At 48.0% G+C, this 21,035-nt stretch overlaps 1 protein-coding gene across 4 annotated transcripts; it reads right to left on the minus strand.

Moving 5' to 3' along the window:
* Positions 1-344: 344 nt before the first annotated feature.
* Positions 345-19,231, minus strand: trim3b (tripartite motif containing 3b). Of its 4 annotated transcripts, XM_028984822.1 has the most exons (14): positions 12,130-12,262; positions 11,894-12,012; positions 8,614-8,796; positions 7,767-8,007; positions 7,548-7,699; positions 7,040-7,220; positions 4,450-5,182; positions 3,279-3,382; positions 3,023-3,190; positions 2,773-2,941; positions 2,247-2,306; positions 1,923-1,993; positions 1,556-1,696; positions 345-1,474 (listed from the first exon to the last, which is right to left on the minus strand). In XM_028984822.1, exons 3-14 carry the CDS (start codon positions 8,757-8,759, stop codon positions 1,322-1,324), a joined length of 2,319 nt encoding a protein of 772 aa, XP_028840655.1. In that variant the 5' UTR covers positions 8,760-8,796; positions 11,894-12,012; positions 12,130-12,262; the 3' UTR covers positions 345-1,321. The 4 variants fall into 4 exon arrangements, with proteins under 4 accessions (XP_028840655.1, XP_028840654.1, XP_028840651.1 ...); XM_028984821.1 differs by lacking the exons at positions 11,894-12,012; positions 12,130-12,262 and adding an exon at positions 18,924-19,231; XM_028984818.1 differs by lacking the exon at positions 11,894-12,012 and having other exon boundaries at positions 12,130-12,246.
* Positions 19,232-21,035: the final 1,804 nt, after the last annotated feature.

Below are 21,035 nucleotides of genomic sequence, written 5' to 3' on the forward strand. Positions count from 1 at the left end.
TTAAGCTTTTTTTTTTTTAATTGTGCATTTTTTTTTTTTATGCAAATTGAAGACCCCAAATGTCCTGTGCATGATAAACCATTCGGCAGAGGACGGTGTCATACCTCTGTTTACGCAGCCAGGTAACCGCGTACGGTCACGGCCGCGACACGGAGGGAGGGAGGGAGAGAGAGAGAGAGAGAGAACGAGCTCACACACCCGAGCCCATTTCTGCAACCTGACTGGAGCAGATGAGTTGTGTAGGTACGTCCGTGAACGTCCGTATTTCAGTTGAGGAGCGATTTCACCCACAATAACAAAACGTGTGTTACGGACACAAGGCCAAGGTCTGGTAAAAGCTGGTAAACGTGCGTCGCACCATTATTATTATTATCATCATCATTAACACAAGGATACTGTTCAGAGAAACTAGTAATAATTGGAAATGGCACAGCAATGGGTTTCTGCTACAATCATAACTGGAACATATCAGTTCGAATAACATGGAAATGATCTTAACTCTATACAGGCAGGTATTTACAGAAGACTCGGAAAATCATGGCGTGACATGCTATGGCATCACAATTTCACTTGCATAAATATTATAGAATATTTATATCATTTTGGCAAAGTAGTGATGAAACCTCACAGACAAAAAAAAAGAATAAATAAAACGATGGTTCCACAAATTACACCGAGCCCATAATAATGGGGTGAGGAAAAAGAAAATGATCCGTTAACAAAGTGTAGAAAAAGAAGGGAGGAAATAACACAAAGTCGGTTTCTGTTTTTGGCTCCTTGAATGTGCATAAATTTGTGCTATAGGTTTACAGTAAATACAGTACGACGCCTGCACTTGCTTTCTCCCTTTTCTCTTTTTTTCAGCTGCCATTTTGTTATAGGTGCTGAGCTGTCAGTCGCTGCACTGGAGGATATGAGTGTAAGAATACCGATGAGTACATTAATTTATATATATATATATATTCTTATATACACACAGTTACGCGTATGTACAAATATATCTATATGCATGTCGGTACAAATGCACAGCTCCGGTGGTGGGTTTATGCTAATAAGCTTCAGCTCCTCGATTCCAGGGTCGAACCACAAAACCACCAAACAAACGAATGCACGTGGCGCTGCATGGAGAGACGGTTTAAAAGGGCCGACGTGGGCGTGTCAGGCTCCCACGACTTGAGTTGCCGTCGGTGACCGGCCAGGCGGTTTCACATTTGACAGAGAGTGCTGTAACCGCGCTGGTAATGTTCAGGGTTTGGTTAGAGGGCATGAAAACTGTGCAAAATGACGTTTGAGGACGCGGCCAGCAGGGGGTGCAGGGGCTCTACTGCAGGTAGCGGTACACTTTAAAGCAGTGGTTTCCCGAGTCAGCCACCACGACGTGGCCATCGGAGGTCAGGGCCAGACCCTGTGGACCGTACAGGGGGTCCGCGCTGGTGTTGATATACGACAGGAAGGACCCCGAGCTGTCAAACACCTGAAGAAAGGCAGAAGGAAGCATTTCGGTTAGCCGACTGCTCTGAGATCAAGGAAGGATAAGTAGCCTCCACACACCCACCTGAATCCTACTGTTTCCCCAGTCGGCCACGATGATGTTCCCATTACTGTCCACTGCTACACCGGTGGGGGCGTTGAACTGACCATTGCCCTCACCGTGGGAGCCGAACTTGAAGAGGAACTCCCCATCAGCGTTGTAGACCTGAAGAAGACATAAAGGAGGCTTATTTACTGTACATACTCACCGGACTCCGCCATAAAGGGTCTACTCGTTTTCAGAATGAAGATATATCAAGAAAAAATATGATTAATTTGAGCTATTTCTGTGCAATCCCTTCTGATTTGGTGAAATACCGCCCCCTAGTGTACGTTCTGCAGGTGGCGAAATGCACGTGAGGCACCTTTAATAATGAATAACCATAGATTACCTTGACCGAGTGGTTGTGGAAGTCCGTCACCACAATTTCATTCTTGTTGTTAACGGCTACGAAGTGTGGACCTGGACAAAGACAAGGAGAGGAAGAACTTGGCTGATGACCAAGGTCAGGTGACCTTCAGCAGGAAGTGGAACCCGACTGAAGTTCCTCGTTGGTGCATTCGGAGGATGTGGTCGGGTCTTGTTAGTAAAAAGCATTTTTAATGTAGCTGCCGGTTCTTTATAAAACATTTTACGTGTATTTACTACCAACATCAGCACAACACACTGGGATGCAGAGCAATGCACTCTGGGACGGGACACGCTCCATACTTACTGAACACCGCGCCAGATTTACTAAGCTTTTGATCCAGTGCGGCGTTCGCACCGCTTTTTTCTAAAAGGAACGGGAGAACAAAACAGGGGTGAGGTCAGAAACGGTAACGGCGCCCTGAGACAACTGAAAGACCACGCCCTGCACGACCACGCCCTACACACACTCGCACTCCATCAACGTTCACGCCCGATGGTGCAACCCGGGATAGGACACGCCGGGAGGGGCGCGAAGTGGCCAAGATGGAGGCGGCTGGATTCTTCAGCTGTACCGGCCACCCCGGTGTTTGTCCGCGGGTGCACAGGTAGGGTGTTGGTCCAGGATCTGACCTGACCGTTCAAAGCACGGCCGCTCGGTGTCACTCGTCTGGTGACCAGCACACCAGTTTTGATTTAATTTCCGTACTTATTACGTATTTATTACGGATTCAAGCAGCATGTGTGTGGTGCGGCCCAGGAAATGCATCATGGTGGGAAAAAAAGGACCAGCATGCAAACGGTTCCGTGAAGTAGGTGGGCCCCCCCGGTACCTGCGAACTGCCGCTCAGTCGTCCCTCTGGCCCCGAACTTGGTGACCAGTTTCCCGTTGGACTGGAAGATGAAGACGCAGCAGGCTTTGTTGTCCACGGTGATGATGTGGCCGTTCCGGTCCACCGCCACGCCCTTGGGCCCCATCAGACGGCCGGCGCCGATTTTATTCTACGGCGGGGTGAAGAATAAAATGGAAAATAGATCCCGGCTCCGCCGGCTCGAAATGAGACTTGCCGCTGGAGGAATTACCTTAAACTTCCCGTCAGACGTGAAGATGCTGACCCACCGATTGTCGTAGTCCGCCACAATGATGTCACCATTCATGTCCACAGTGACACCTGTGGGCCGCTGCAGCTGTCCGGGGGAACGACCTCTGACCCCAAACCGTAACTTGAACTGCCCGTCGTTGGTAAAAACCTTTGTGTAAAAGGAGCGGGGCTTTGACTGACGGGAACTGCGCTTAAAAAATGTGTAGGCATCACGTGAAAGACGTGGAGATGGTCACCTGGATGCACTGGTTGTTGCTGTCGGCCACCACCACCCTGCCGCTGCTGGAGGCTGAGATGCCCTGCAGATTGGTGAACTCGCCCTTCTCCCTCCCTCGTGACCCTGCACCAAAACACACACGCCATTCAGCCCAACTGAGGAAATATCTCCGTCAATGAACCTTTTTACCGTGACCGAGATGAGTGGCAATGTAAATGCTGGTCATGTGACGATAACTGCAGGGTGGGCCATTTATATGGATACACCTTAATAAAATGGGAATGGTTGGTGACATTGAACACATTTTATAAGTGGTCAGAAACTTGTAAATATCTCATGAAAGAATAAAGTTACGTTAAAACCATTGAAAACCATTTTTTTCTTGTGAAATTACCAATAAATTTGATGTCACATGACCCTCTTCCCATTGAAAAAAAAACAAAAGTTGGATCCAAGATGGCCGACTTCAAAATGGCCATTTTATTAAGGTGTATCCTTGTAAATGGCTCTCCCTGTATAACAAAATCTAACGTAATATAATAAAAGAGACAAGACGTTAATTCCTCTCGTTTTATAGCAGCTCTTCTGTGTCTCCCTCCCGTCACTTCCTCAATACGCGCTAGCAACATTCCTTCGCTTTCAGGACACTTGTGGTAAGTTAGCAGCTGTCTGGGTGTGAAGTGGAACAGAAGACAGAAACTTGTTTTAATTATGAAACAGGTTTGACTAAAAGAAAATGTTGGTTTTGTCTGTTTTATGCGATACTTGTACTATATTGAATTGCATTAGAAAAAACGACAAATAAAATAGTCATGGACAATAAAATAAACTAATAAAATACTATCTGAGTAAAATAAGACAAAAATGCTCAGTTTAGTCGACTGAAACTTGACTAGACCAAAAGCAGACTGATTAAAAGTAAAATTACGGCTAAAATTACAAAAACTAAGATTAAGACAGGGTGGTAGTAGCCTAGCGGGTAACACACTCGCCTGTGAACCAGAAGACCCAGGTTCAAACCCCACTTACTACCATCGTGTCCCTGAGCAGGACACTTAACCCTGAGTGTCTCCAGGGGGGGACTGTCCCTGTCACTACTGACTGTAAGTCGCTCTGATAAGGCCGTCTGGTAAATGCCGTAAATATAAACGTAAGACAGAGTGGCAAAAGCGGTTTGAGCGTGCCCTTACCCACTCGGTAGATTAGCTCGTCTTCGATCGGGTTCTCCTTCTTCTTGGTGGTGCTGTACATGCTGGACGGCCTGCGGACCGCCTTCTGACGGACGTGGCCCCCAGTGCCGCTGGGGGACTTGACCCTCCTCTTCACGTCATCCGGGGACTGTGGCACGTCTGAAGGCTTGACGGCGCGCAGGCGGAAGGGACTCCCTCGGACGGGCTGTCCGTACAGCAGCAGGGACAGGGCGTACTCGCCCTCGCCGCGCAGGGTGTAGCCCACCTCGTACGTCCCGTTCTTGTTGTCGGTGACCTCCACCTCCGCGGCTCGGCCGCCGTCCGCCGCGGAGACCTCGGCCTGCAGCTTAGCACTGCCCGTCCTCACCAGGTCCCCGTCCTTGTCCTTGGTGGTGACGGTGATGGTGGTGTGGTGGCCCACTAGCGCGTGGCGAAGGCCTTCTCCGGTGGCCACGCTGGTGTGGCCCACAGCCGAGGTGGTGATCAGGACCCCGAGGTTCTGGATGGAGCGGCGCAGTCCCTCCGTCTCCGCCTGGCACCCCAGGTGGGCGTTCTGGTGAGGGCGCTCGGGGAAGTCGTGGCGGGCGAGGGCGCTGACGCGCTCGCTCATCTGCTTCTGCACCAGCAGGACCTCGGTGGCGCTGCCGTGGGACAGGGCCTGTTCCGTAAAGCTGCAGCTGCTCTGGATGTGCTCCTTCCCCTGGAGGAGGGACGAGAGCTGGGCCTGCAGAACCTGGACCATAAAGAGGAGCCAGAATATCTCAACATGGCAACACTAAAACAAGAAAGGGGAATACTCCCTTTTACACCTGAATTAAAACCAAAACGCTTCATCAGTATTGTTAGACGTTCGATACCAACCCATATATCAAATATTTAATACGTGTGGTACGTGCATGTCGTCATACTCGGCATATTAGCACAACACTCGCCCGATCGGTTCCTGGCAACCACCATGTTAGTGGCCTAAACCTGACCCCTGCCCCCTAACCCATGTGCATGTGACAGCAGGGTCAGGCGCTGCAGCCACTGTGAGGTGTGGAACTCCACAGTAGGATGAAACGTGGTTAGGTTCAGGTGTAGGGTTCGGGCGTGGAGGTCACACGGACTGAATATTAGGATACGCCTGTCAAGATTCTCAGACATCCAGGTGAATTTGTCTGGAAGTTGAGTCGTGGCAACTGGACTTTTTACAGTAGAGAGACGTTTTGTTCTGCATCCACAGATGCAGAACGAAAGTTCTGTGGATGCAGAATAAAATATCTCTACCATGAAGAAAGAAGATCAGTTGCCACAGATATCTACGGTTCTACGGTTAAAGCGTCCGACGGAACGGACGGAACTCTGTAGCGTATACTACATACAGTCGTGGCCAAAAGTTTTGAGAATGACATATACTGTTTAATATAAAGTTTGCTGCTGCTGTGTTTTTACATCTTTCTGCGGTGTATTGATGACCTCTACAGTTCGCCCTGACCTGCTGTCAACTTCTCAACTTCCTGACTGACGGCGACCCGTTCCTTCATTATCAGTCCATGGAGTTTGCCAGAATTTGTGGGTTTTTTTTTTTTTTTGCCCACCTGCCTCTTGAGGATTGACCACAAGCTCTCATTTGGATTCAGCTTCCGTGGAGTTTCCAGGCCATCGACCCCAAATTCCAATGTTTTGTTCCTGCTGCCATTCCTGAGCGAGCTCTGCACTGGTGGCACCCCGATCCCGCAGCCGGATCATCTACTTACTGGACTTTCTTGGTCTCCCTGAAGCCTTCTTCACAACACTTGAACGTCTCTCCTTAAAGTTTTTGATGATCCTATAAATGGTTGATTTAGGTTGATCTTAGTAGCAGGAATATGGTGGTCTGTGAAGCGCTTTTCATGCAACACGTTTCCTTGCAGGTATAACCGTGGTTAACAGAGGAAGAACACCGATTTCACCATCACCCTCCTTCTAAAGCATCTAGTCTGCTATTCTAAAGTGAAAGTGAAGTGATTGTCACTTGTTATACACAACAGCACAGCACACGGTGCACACAGTGAAATGTGTCCTCTGTATTTAACCATCACCCTGAGTGAGCAGTGGGCAGCCATGACAGGCGCCCGGGGAGCAGTGTGTGGGGACGGTGCTTTGCTCAGTGGCACCTCAGTGGCACCGTGGCAGATCGGGATTCGAACCGGCAACCTTCTACTGCTTCCTTAACTGCTAGGCCACCGCTGCCCCACTCAGTCAGCATGGCAGAAGGATCTCCAGCCTTGTGCTCCACAACACTCTCACCCGTGTTAGAGAGGACCACTGAAATGATCTCAGAACTCCAGTGGAAATGTTTTTTTTGGGGGATTAAGTTCAGTTTCATGGCAAACTTTATGAAAACCAGAATCTGTGTCATTCTCAAAACGTTTGGCCCCGACTGTCCATACTACTCACAGCCTGATAACCAGAACATTTCCTCCTGACTACTGATGCATAATCAGAAATCAGTGGTTCCTTCACAAATGCAAAGTCGCACAATTATCAGTTATTTGCAATAATTGGACAGACGTTCAGTTGGACAGAATTTTTCTCAGGTTAGAAAAAAGGGTTGCAGAGTCCAGACCTTCTGCTTGGCGCAGCAGATGTTCTCCAGGTCGGTGACGAGGACGTTCTTGCGCAGGTGCAGCGCTCGCTCCAGCTCCTCGAACGTGGAGTTGATCTCAACCACGGCCTCGTTCTTGCGCTCCGTGAGCTGCCTGGAGATCTCGTTGACCAACTCGATGGCCACAGAGAGCTGGGGCAGCCTTCAACACACAGAGCCACATGAACACTATCTTCTCGTGAAGCTGCCTATGGTGATAAGACAGCAGTCATACTGACAAAATATGTCCCCTGGTTTTGATTGGACAAGGTGTGTCCCAGCCTGTGACTGGTGGTATGAAGTTTCTGAGCCAGTGGTTTTCATCTCTGATGACGCTTCATACCTAGGGTGGTAGTAGCCTGGTGGTTAACACACTCGCCTATGAACCAGAAGACCCAGGTTCAAACCCCACAGTCTCCAGGGGGGGGGGGACTGTCCCTGTAACTACTGACTGTAAGTCGCTCTGGGTAAGGGCGTCTGGTAAATGTACCTGTTTCTGATGGCGTCCAGCTGGTTCTTGAGCGCCGCTTTGTGCTGTTCCAGGACGTCTCTCAGAGGGACAGTCACGTGTTCCCTGTGTTCCCCCTCTGTACAGTCCAGGCACATGGCCGTCTCGCACGACTCGCAGTAAAACTCCATCACCTGTAGGGGGCAGCAGCTTTTTTAATACGGCTCAGTTTGTGGACGTAGTACTCGGTGTTCGTCCCACCTTGCCCTCGTGGTTGGGGCAGCAGAGCGGCTTCCCGGCCGCGGCCGCGCTGACCGACTCCAGCACGCTGCAGGCCTCCGGCGGGGAGCACTCGGGGTTCCGCTGCAGCACCTCCATCAGGTTGGTGATGAAGAAGTTGTTCTGCAGCGCGGCCACGCCCTTCTCGGGCAGGATGGAGGTCTGCCGACACACGGGACACGACAGGGTCAGCGACTGAGGGGGAATGTAGTTCTGTAAACAGCTGGAGGAGAAAAGGGGGGAGACAGAGAGACGGACAGAAAATTACGGAACCAGAGAAAAACAGAGCCCAGAATAAAAGAGTGAGATTATTGATAAGAATGTACAATAATATAAACAACAACAATACTAATTTATTCTATTTATTTGTATTTGGTTTGGTTATTTTGAATGTAAATGATCACTAATCATTGTGTATGATTAGTAGTGTATTAGCCAGGTGTATGAAGGTATGAAAATAATATAATTTGTGGGGGTGTAGGCAGAGTGGCCATTTTATTATTAGGGTGTCTTGCTCAGGGAGGGTGGTAGTAGCCTAGTGGGTAACACACTCGCCTGTGAACCAGAAGACCCGGGTTCGAATCCCACTTACTACCATTGTGTCCCTGAGCAAGACACTTAACCCTGAGTGTCTCCAGGGTTGGACTGTCCCTGTAACTACTGATTGTAAGTCGCTCTGGATAAGGGCGTCTGATAAATGCTGTAAATGTAAATATTAGAAACACCACAGTGGTCGTCTGATACATACTGTGTGGAGCCAGGGGAAGAAAGTAATAAAATGATGGACTGTTCCACCGCCCTGACAGATGGGGGGACGAGGAGGTCCTACCTCTCGCAGAACGTGTGCAGACAGGGCAGCACTTTGGGGTTGTGGTAGTGGTCCAGGCAGATGCTGCACACCAGGAACTGCTTGTCTATCTGCCTGACCACCGGGCTGGTGCTGCCAGCCTCACGCTTCGCCATGGCGACAGACATTCGCGGGGGGCGTCCGAAGGCCCGGGTCGTGGTTAACCTGCGAGGGTCAGAGGTTAAAAGTGAGCAGGGGGGGGGTCCTGAAATGACACTGCTGACGCAGCACTTCTGCTGACGCCTGGCTGGAGTTCAGGTAGCTGCACTATTGATCTTTACAGGAGATAAAACATGGATGTGCGTGCTTCTGGAGTGCTGCGTCAGCAGGTGACGGTCACCACGCATCAGCACAGAAGACCAGGACAATGTCCATCATCCAGACCTCACTTCTGGTGTGGCCCTGCCCACCACAGTGGGTAAAAGTACGCATCAGAGACCACAGTCAATGTGGGTGATCAAACGCACATATTCTGGGACTGTCCCACTGTTCAACATTTTTGGACTGAAGTTGAGGGGCACGTGGAAGGGCTCCTTAAAGTGAACCTTTCCTGGGACCCTTTTAACGTGTCTACTGGACAAATTCCCAGATTATCTGTCCCAGGATCAGGAAATCAGCTACATCTCCTACTAATGGCAGCAAGAAAGATAAACCTGAACCATCCACGACCTCACAGTGGGTACAAAAAACCAGACAGTTATATTTAATGCATATTATAGTTATGTATATACATGTATACACAGTTATATTTAAAATATATATATTTAATTCAGCACAACTACAGCTGAAGACTCACATCCTTGGAAGCAGATGGAGACCAGCTCAATGCCTCGTTGGAAAAGCCACTTATGTCTCTTTTAAGTTTACATTTTTGCTTGAAGTTTGTCTATTTATTTTTTATTTATTTATTCCCCCCCCTCAGATCTTTATTGTAATTTTATATATATATATATATACACACACACACACACACACACACACACACACACACTACTCCAATGTAATCTAACCCGACCCTGCAGAACATTCCACCCTCTGTCCCGTAAACTCCTCGGGGCAGTTGGCCCAATGCCTGCTGGGTAAGTAAACGGCCGCTTGTAACGGGCTGAATTAACAACAGAGACGTCGGCTCGTTCGGGTTCATGACTTACGTTTACAGTATGCTGTTTTATTAAAGGTTGCCGGTCCTGGAGAAGTCGTGTAACATGAAACAATGGGAAGACGGTAAATGACTATATTCCCATTTACTAAACAGTCGTCTAAGGTGCGGGCCGGAGCTTCCTGGAGACATTTTGCTGCAATTTTTGCCTTTTCTGATGTCATGTACAACTCCAACTAACTGTTGCCTGTCATATTAAACTCCAGCAGAGAACCAATTAAGACTCAGTCATTTTAATATGACCTCTTAAGGATTTCAATTCAGATTTTTCTACTTCAGATTTTTTTTAAAGTGGGAAACTGTTATTTTGAACTGATGGAGTTGAAAGTGCCACCGCAAGAAGATTTGAACACATCACACCGCCTCTGTCATCACTGCATTGGCTACCGGAAAAAGACTATGAAATTCTCTTATTAACATACAAAGCTCAACGTAGACTTGTCCCTGATTACCTGAGAGACTACTGTCCTGCATGAGAATTACGCCCACAAGACTCTGGGCCCTTACTGGAACTGAGAAGTGGGGTGGGGTGCTAGTAGCCTAGCGGGTAACACACTCGCCTATGAACCAAACTCCACTTACTACCATCTTACTCCCTGAGCAAGACACTTAACCCTGAGTGTCTCCTGGGGGGGGACTGTCCCCTGTAACTACTGACTGTAAGTCACTCTGGATAAGGGTGTCTGAAAAATGCCGTAAACGTAAATGAGAAGGAACAGGTTCTCAGCAGGTGGACGAGCTTCTGCTACAGGGCTCTCCTGCTTTGGAACAGACTTCCTGCTGATGTTAAGAACTCAGATGCAGTTTTAATATTCAAGTCCAGGCTGGAGACACGTCTTTTTATTCAAGCATTCCATAACAGTTAAATCTCACTAACACCACGATGCTCATCTCACGTCTAGGCTGTCCTAGATGGTCATCTACCATAACCACTCGGTCCCAGACACCCGAGTCTGATCTGAGTTACTCTAGATCCTGGTTCCTGGTAACGTACCAGAGGGTCACCAACACCGTAACGGCTACAGTTCCAGGGATCTTCAAATGGACCAACGTCATTGTACAATCAGAACCCGCCTCCAGGGTCAAAGTGTAGGGTCTGTCACAGCCCATTGAGACGTGCTGTACGTGATTTAGCGCCAGATAAGAAATAATCGTATTATACTGACAACTCGGCATTACTGAACAGTTCTCAACGCTGGCAGCTCACTGTAAAATCGCTCAGCGGGTCACCAGCAGATTTATTATTGGCACATCTGTCCCGGACAGACGCAGACACGCCCGCCGCTGTTTTTACACCTGGGGGTGGAGCCAAACTACCACCAGCTAAAATAAGAACAGGGTCGCTCCAGGGTCAGATTGGCGGGAGAGATTAAAGTCCAACACGTTGTCCACGGTGACAACAAAAGTCAATTCGAATCAGGCCAGTACTTCTCACTATCTATTGTGATGATGATGATGATGATCAGTGCTATACAGCCTGAGCTTACGTGCAGCATATGAATTACAGAATAAATATGAATATATATGTACAGCATATGAAGTACTTAATATACTAATAGAAACAAGAGTGTCTCTACTGTACTTTACATCCATTTGCACACCTTCACCCTCCCTGTTACACATATTTTATGTTTTAGGTTAAAGACATAAAAGTGTAATATTTGGTTATGTTTGCAATATTTGCATTTTGGTTCATTATACTGTTTCACTGCATCTCATACCATGTACACATTACACATTATAATAACGCCGGTGGATCAAACAATGCGGGTTAACGTCGATTCAATAACCACTCACATCCACACAGAGACCAGACAACATTTCTCCACACTACACGTACACGAGACGTTTAGAATTGGGTGTTCACTGCTTCTGTACAATCTACGCACTACAGAGCAGGAACAAAAACACCACTGCTGGAAGAAGGAAGGAGGACAATACGGTTATTCTTCACGGCAGTATAACAGGAACAATGTTCATATTGACATGACCCTTGAACAAAAGTGTTTCGTCAGGCTGCAAAGTGTTGGTGTAGCAGCTGCCAGAGAGAGGGAGAGGGAGAGGGAGAGAGAGAGAGAGAGAGAGAGAGAGAGAAGATCTCACCCTTCTTCTGTCTACTCAGGTCCAGTCATACGTCTATTTTTAGCTCGTGGAGATCGCAGCCCAGACCAGCTTCGCCGGACAAAACCGAGCCGACACAGCGCTTCCCATTCTGGCCGGGCCTGACCAACACCAACAACACAGCCACGCCTTTATAACTGAGACTACACACACACACACACACACACACACACACACACACACATGCAGCAGAGAGAGCAAAAGAGCGGAGCACTTACTCATCAGCGCGTGTGTGTGTGTGTGTGTGTGTGTGTGTGTGTGTGCGCGGTGGAGAGGTCTCCTGCGGCTCCATTGTTGTTTTGCACGCAGGGTCCACTGGCCGGTCCCCTCCCACTCCCCACACACTCTCACGCGGCAGAAACACTCTCCCACACCACGTCACCGGCCACGCCCCCACACAGATGTGTCCTGCGCTCTGATTGGCTGAGGCGGCTGAAAGCATGGGCCGCCTCAGGGGCCGCGGTGGGGGAGGAGAGAGACAGGGACACGGGATTTCTGGCATGTTGGTGAGGAGGAACGAACTACCCGCCCAGACCGTTCTAATTATTTCTGACAGACGGACAGCTCTCACACACCCTCCTTCCTCATTCTCCCGTCGATACGTCACGCGCCCAGGGGATGTCGGTGGGTGTCACAAACGTGGCCACGCCCACCACCAACACCAACACGCAGATCTGGGCTTCAAATGCCTGTTGGTAGGCAACTAAATAACTACAAAGCTATACCATAATTGTGCTTAGAAACTAAGTTTATGTAAGTTAAAGGTATTTAAAAAAAAAAAAATAGAAATTGTGCAAAAATGTCTAAGCAGCCTGAAGGAGACTCCATTTGTGGGGGGAGCCTCATTTTATGGACCACCATCATCAGTAAGGAGGTTTTCAGCGACTATCAAGTCTTTAGCAAATTCACATTAAACATCAACATCACTAATGAGGTTAAACTACATTTCGTTGCCTTGTACTTGTACATGTGTAATGACAATAAAGTTGAATCTAATCTAATCTATTAATCTGAGTGTAGAATAATGATGAACTCAAATTCATCCACATCATTAAATTCATCTGCACAAGGGCTTTTCATGACTGTCATAATCATCTTCATCATTAGTTTCTGTATCCATCAGTATTTGTGCGCTTCAGACATTACAAAATGAATCAGGATTTAAAATAAAGGGATTTGCGTCAGGGTTCCAGGTACCGAGCACGGTGAAATTCTTACCAGAGTACCACAAGACTTCTAACTGAACTTAGAAGACATAATAATGCGGCAATACCAGAATCACTTTCAAATGACAACGGTCACCTGGTAGTGGACATTCTCCAGAAGACCACAAAATCCCAGGTTCAAACCCCACTTGCTACCAGGGTGTCCCTGAGCAAGATACTTAACCCTGAGTGTCTCCAGGGGGGGACTGTCTCCGTAACTGCTGATTAAAAAGTGATAGTGAAGTGATTGTCATAGTAAACCACAGCAAACCCGGCACACGGTGACACAACAAAACGTGTCCTCTGCATTTAACCACCACCCTTGGTGAGCAGTGGGGCGGTGAGGACGGTGCTTTGCTCAGTGGCACCTTGGTGGATTGGGATTCGCTCTGTAAGACGCTCTAGATAAGGGTGTCTGATAAATGCTGTAAATGTTTCCTTAACTCCTACAGGATCTGCCCCGGAAAAATTCAACGTTGGACATCCCTGGACCGGCGTGAGGTTAAAGGTCTCCATCAGGGACACTGTGGTGCATGATGGGGTTCCGCTCATCATTTCATCTGAACGTGGGTTAACAGTTCCCAGTGTTCAGTTTCACGCCTTTCATGTCTTCTGGCCTGAAGACATGCAGGTTTAGGTGGACGGTGTGTTCGGTCTCTTCAGGCGTTCCTTTCGAGAAGGATGTGTATCTGATAATAATGGTTACTCAACAATCATCACACAGATGAGACATTATTTAGCCACAAATGCTCCAACTCGTGGCTGCCGAAGGAGAAGTATCCGGTGTGCATTTGGTACATTGACCTTCACTTTGTGGATTGAGAAGGTGCTGGGAGGGTTTGGAAAGAATGCCGAATCGCATTCATGCAGTTGGACCAGCAAGTTGCATTTACTTGGCCACCACGGCCAAAAATAAATAGACAAAGCAAGAATGAGGCACCATCTCGACGTGATGTAACGTGACGCGACGTAAATCCAGAACGAGGAAGTTGCATGTGTGAGGGCTGCCAATCATCAGGCTCCTCCCATTTTAAACTCTGTTTACGAAGAGGTCGTTCAAGATCTCGTTACGTGTGAAATGCGTGTAAGTCCGCATGATCACGCTGTATTCTACCGTCTTGTACAATTACATTGCGATGTTGCTGGTGCCGTCGAGAAATTAATAACAGGAAGTGTCACGTACGCACAGCCATGGTAAATATTCGGTGTACCACCGTTGTATAAGAGATAGACAGAGAGAGAGGGCCTGAGGTCGCAGATCTCCGCAACGATGAATCATGAACGTTCGCTACAGAGGCCGAGAATGATAATGACTCTTAATCTGTTACTACGTTATTATTTCCACGTAACAGCGTCAGCTACGGCCCGGGAGAAACCGGGATGGTGGGCGGGTGGGGTGTAAAATGCAGATAAACTGCTGTGGCCTATGCACTGTGTGTGTGTGTGTGTGGGGGGGGGGGTTTCTAATTGAGCCTCGTCTCGTCTCGTCTCGTCTTGTCGTGTTTCTCTCCCCCCTCTGGAACGGGAATATCCCTCTGCACGCTTTGCCGGGCGCATGAGATGGAGCGGAAATAATCGGATCCTTTAAATAACCGTTCGAGGTGGAGGGGGCGGCGGTAAACATAACCGGCCAGGCCCACCAGCAGAGACCATCAGAGCTCCTCGGCAGCTGCTGCCAACTGGAGGATGTAATGGGTGCATTAGAGGACTGGCTTTACTGGTAATTCGAGGGGTAAAAAGTGGCATTTTGTCCAAATGGATATGAATAAATTAGAGTTATTTAAAAAATTACACACAGAAGCAGTTGGAGCTATTTATGTAGAAAAAAATGTTTGGAGTAAAAGAATAAATATGGTTTACTGTCACCATGTTCATATTTGAAAGTGAAGTGATTGTCATTGCGATACACAGCAGCACAGCACACGGTGAAACGAGTCCTCTGTATTTATTTAACCATCACCGTTGGTGAGCAGTGGGCAGCCATGACGGATCGGGATTCGAACCGGCAACCTTCTGATTACGAGGCCATCTTCCTTAACCGCTAGGCCACCACTGCACCATTTAAACATTTTAATCAACACACAACAGTTGGGTCAAAATATGCCAATTTTTCTGTTTTGCTCACTGGGATGGCAGTAACATATCGGGTACAAACCAGAAGAGCACAGAAGTCCCAGGTTCAAACCTTACTTACTACCATTGTGTCCCTGAGCAAGACACACTGGGTGTCTCCAGGGGGGGACTGTCCCTGTCACTACTGATTATAAGGCGCACTGGATAAGGGCATCTAGTAAATGCTGGAAGTTGGAAAAAATTTGAACTGAAATCGTACTAAACTGGACTAACACACCCAGATAATGGGACCTAATGCAGACGTCCAACTGGACCCAAATTGGACCCACAATTCCCTAAGGTGGCAACATGGTAGGCTGTGAAAGTCAATAAAATAATATAATGGCGGGACCCATAAAACCAGTAAAAGTGAGTTCATGTGTCCATGTTTTGTGTGTTGTCTCGATGTTAAGCCCATTTTCCGTTCAGCACCATGAATAATTCAGACATGTCCCTGTTCTGGAGAGAGTAACACACAAAAAACTGCTTACAAAAAATACGTAATCAGCTTTACGCAATGATGTGACAAGGACTAGAAAAAGTCGAGGCCTTTAGTCTGCAGAACAGAGTGATGCACTTTGGCTTCACTTAATCATCGGGAAAAAAATTTATCCTATTGATAACCAACACTTGGCCTCCCTAAAAACACATCGACCGCGTTCCCAGAAGACCCCGGCCAGAGACGAAGTCGCACGCACTGTCACCAACGTCGCCAACTTCATAGAGCTCCTTCACCCCTGCTGATGGGGAGATGAACTGTTTTATTTCAGAATACGGGCCGATCCGATCAACAATCAATACCGACTCCCCTGGGGACAAAGTCCGGATGAACATGCACTGGGTCAATACTCTCCTTCCTCCAACCTGAGATTAAAACCTTCATCATGAAGACCGGGCTTTAGATAGCAAGTGCTGTCATCATCTCAGTAATCTCACATTCACCCGTTCACCCATTAATTACAAGGCGTGAATAAAAGTTCTGATAATCTGCATGTTGGTCTTGGCAGTGGGCGTGACTACATGTGAGAGGTGTCAATCATGCCTACAGACTCCTCCCCCTTTAAAACTTTGTCTATAAAAACATAATTAAATAAAAAAGGTCTGGGTGGGTAGTTAGTTCCTCACCAACATAATGATGTTTTGTATTTTTATGTATATACTGATATTTTAACTCATATACAGGCTTTTTATTTATATTTTGAACTTTTTATATGATATTGTCAGCATATTGTCTATGTTTTTTTTTCTTTTGCAGCTCTTATCTTAATTCTGTCTTGTTTATGTCCATAACACCGGTCAGTTTTTTTTATTATTTTTACTTACAATCAAAGGAACTGAATTTTGATATTGGTGCTGAAATTTCATATCCACCATTATTCATCTACAAGCAGCAGTTTGTTCACTCCCAGGTACCTTGTGGGTGTTACATGCTGAGAAAATGAGCCGCGTTTATCTGCGACGATAATTAGCACAGGTTCCTCTAACATGAACATGAGCTTGTCTGCAGCAGACACCAATCTCACCGGGCCTTTAACCCGCATAGAACCAATACATGTACAGTATTTACCAGACGCCCTTCTCCAGAGCACCTTACAATCAGCAGTGACAGGGACAGTTCCCCCCTGGAGACACTCAGGGTTAAGTGTCTTGCTCAGGGACACGATGGTAGTAAGTGGGGTTTGAACCTGGGTCTTCTGGCTTCAATAAGCCTGCATCCAGGCTGGGTTCTGCTGGGTTCTACAATACTGTAGATTTTTAATAATATTCCTCACAGCCGCTACGGGGTACACACACACACACACACACACACAAAAAAACGTATTAGAAGAGCCGCCTTTCAGAAACGTATTACAGGCCTGATAAAGCCTAATTCACTAATGAGGTTATTCATCATTACCATGCAAACGCTCATCAGACACTCAGCGTTACTCTTCAGGCGGCAACCAATTAACAGATCAAATACTGGAATTTAGCCGTAAAATGACGCCGGACCTGCAGCCTTCAACACGATGAAAAAATATCTGCTACTGGCAAAGCCACCATCTGCCGGTCAAAGGTCAAGCGCCGTATCCTTGCCTGTTGTCTTCGATCTGTGTGTGTGTGTGTGTGTGTGTGTGTGAGAGAATAAATATGGATTACTGCAGAGCTGGGATGTGGACGCGCACTTCAACCTCGGAGCTTATCACACACTCCGTAGAACATGAAGACCAGAGACACCAATTACACACACACACACACACACACACACACAGGCAGGGAGCGCGTAACGCAGCCCTGACTCACAACGCACAGTGGAGGTCACATGTCAGCGATGACAGCAGGACACTCTTGTCCTCGTGGTAGGATGAAACAAACAGCACAGTGCAAGTGATGCGATTGTCATTGTGAAACACAGCAGCACGCGGTGACACATGTCCTCTGTATTTAAGCATCACCCTTGGTGAGTATTGGGCAGCCATGACAGGCGCCCGGGGAGCAGTGTGTGGGGACGCTTCCTTAACCGCTAGGCCACCACAGAGTCATCTCAATCCGAAAAGGACTCAAGAGTCCAGAAACTTCCAGTGAGGAGCGTCTCCGCCCCACCGTCACCACACAGAGGTGACGCTGTGACATAACACGTTGTGTATGGATGTAAACTCCCCTCCCTCGCAGATCAGCAGATCTTTCCAGACGTCCACCTCGGCTCACAGCCAACCAGTGGCAGCCAGGCTGCAGGCTGGGCTCTTTTGCCTGGAGACAGCGCGCTGGGGAGACCCGGGAAGGGACCGTGGACGGTTATTCACAGCGCGCTTCTTTATTTTTAACTCTGGCATTGTTCTCACCCGTCATCACCACAGAAAACATCTGACATCTACATCCACGGCAAGAAGAAGAAGAGGATGAAAAGAGCCCCAGGAGCAGCAGCTGTGTACTGAAGGATTGTGGGATGTTTCAGTGTTACTGTCGGGGCAGTGCTGCTAAAGGATTGTGGGTTTGAATCCCACAGTGTGTATAAATCATATTAAAAAACGAGACCTTTAATGAAGTCGTGATTAACATTAATCCTGACTATCGTTAAGTTTGCATTGGAAAGATAGAAATGAGAAAATATGCTTATTACAGCATTGCGGGCTGGGGTCCTGGGATCATGTGACCAGCGTGCCTGCCGTCTCATGGTCTGTGCCGTGTGTCTGAATTCTCTCTGCATGTGGCCATTAATAAACTGAAGCATCATTACATAGCAGAGTGATGAGCCGGCAGCCATGTCTATATTTAGTGTGTGTGTGTGTGTGTGTGTGTGTTGGAGATGCAGCTCCCTCCCTGCGCCACAGGTACCCAGCAGAAGCTGCACTCTGATGGACCAGATGGAGGAGCGTCTGAGCAGCATCTCCTCCCACAGATCCTCCTCCCCACGTAGCAGCAGCAGCCAGCGAGCCCGAGGCAGCCCGATCTGCAAGAGGGTGTGTGTGTGTGTGTGTGTGTGTGTGTTTTGTGCACGTGTATCTGTTATGTGACAGAGGTCAGACACACTGCAGTAATTTATTTATCCTTATTTATCATTTATCCTTCACACACACACACACACACAGCGAGAGAAGACTGCATCTGACACACACACACACACACACACACACACACGGGAATGGGCGGAAGATGGAAAAATGTCAACGTGAAAGGGAAGCGAGGAAGAGGGAAGCTCCGGGTTCCGTACTCACGTGAGTTTTCCTCAGAGGGCGGGACAGACAGAGAGAGGACGAGGAGACGTCCTCAGCATGGTCATCAGTCCATCGCCACGTCCAGCGGCAGAGGAAAGAGAGAAATCCGGGAAGGACGGCAGGAAGTGAGTGGGGAAGATGGGAAGTGAACGTGTGTGTGAGGACGGAGGGGGTGAGTGAGAGGGAGATAGTGGCAGCTCATTGGCCGAGGTTGGAGTGGGTGGGGTGGAGGGCGTCCAATGCAGCAGCAGCAGCAGCAGCAGCAGCAACGCAGCTGGAACGCAGGGAGAAAATTCCGAATTCCGCTCCCTTTGTCTCCCTCAGCAGGCGCCGGACCTCCACCAATCACGTTCCTCCGTCACCACAGCAACACCACAGACACACACACGGGCAGCAAAATGCTGATCTACCAACCAATCAGCATCTTCAACATCAAAAGAGAGATGATGATTCCACCCGTTTATGATTGATTATTCATTGGTGTTCAGGAATCAAATAAAACAACCCTGTCAGCTGACTGGACAAGATGGTCCGAGGCTCCACCATAAAGCGTGGCCCAGTGGTGGAGTGGAGAAGTGGCTGAGGAAAGTGGGCGGGGCAGGGGGGAAAAGGCATTGCCTGCACATGAGTGGTGTTGCCATGGCGACTGCATCCGGTGCCGCAGAACACAGATGGAGCCTGCCTCCACCCCCCCCCCCTCCCCCCCAGAGGGACGGGTGACACAGCAGAACTCGCTCCTCAGCAATAAGTAAAAAAAAAAAAAGAAAAGAACTATTCACACCTTTTCCGCTGCCGCAGTGCATTCTGGTTAAAAATGCTGCTGTTATGTTGCCGTGAAGGAATTTGACAGCAAGATCAGACGCAACCACGATGGCACAGAACTATTAGTCAGCAGGGACGGGACGGGTTCTAACAAGGGGGTTCCGTCCACGATTCGCAAACGGCCTGCAGCAGCCATGTGACCCATCTTCAAAAAGAAAAATGCGGTCAGACCAAGACGACGGTGATATGTTTATTCTTCTCATTAAAAAGAGTAAATGGGCAGTAAAATCTGTTCATTCGTAGGAAGCGAGGGGACGTGCCGGAACCCACGGATGGTGTGTATGGGGGTGCACTGTGGCGCGTTCTGCTGGGACACCTTGGGTCCTGGATCCATGTGGATGTTCACCCCTTCGTGGACCCCTTCAGTGCCCCTGGTGACACTGCCCTCTTCCAGCAGGATAATTTACCCTGCCGGATCTGCGGATCTCAAGTCAATCGGTGCTCTGAGATCAGTGACTGGGATGGTGCAGGAAAAACCACTCTGATCCACCTCACAACCTACAGGGTCGTTTTTAGGCAGGTGCTCGTAATGTTATGGCCGATCAGAATGTGTTGCGTCACAGCCTGGTTTTCGAATGCGCCAACAGCGACACACAGTGGCCGAGTTGAAGACAGGACAACCCAACAAAACATATAGATATAGTGAAGTGATTGTCACATGTGATACACAGCAGCACAGCACACAGAGTGAAATTTGTCCTCTGCATTTAACCCATCACCCTGTGGGGGGACGGTGCTTTGCTCAGTGGCACCTCAGTGGCACCTTGGCGGATCGGGATTTGAACCGGCAACCTTCTGATTACGGGGCCGCTTCCTTAACCGCTAGGCAACAACTGCTGAGTTAACTACAATTCTATATACATTTACATCTGTAGAATTCTAAATTCTATATACTCATTTAAAAATGAAAAGTATGGATCAATCACAGTAAAGTGCAAACGAACCAAGCTTGCTACAAACTAAACACTGTAAATAAAATAACATCCTCATCTTTCGTGATATTATGCATATTTAATAAATTCCACATCACTTGAGCTTGAGGGGTGGTGAACATCTTCTTCATCTTGGACCTTCTCACCAAGCCAATGGCTGTGTACATGTTTTATATATATACAGTACAGGGCAGAAGTTTGGACACCTTCTCATTCAACGTGTTTTCTTTATTTTCATGACCATTTACGTTGGTAGATTCTCACTGAAGGCATCAAAACTATGAATGAACACATGTGGAGTTCTGTACTTAACAAAAAAAGGTGAAATAAGTGAAAACATGTTTTATATTCTAGTTTC

Source organism: Denticeps clupeoides, chromosome 6 (genome assembly GCF_900700375.1).
Source record: "Denticeps clupeoides chromosome 6, fDenClu1.1, whole genome shotgun sequence".
Lineage (NCBI taxonomy): Eukaryota > Metazoa > Chordata > Actinopteri > Clupeiformes > Denticipitidae > Denticeps > Denticeps clupeoides.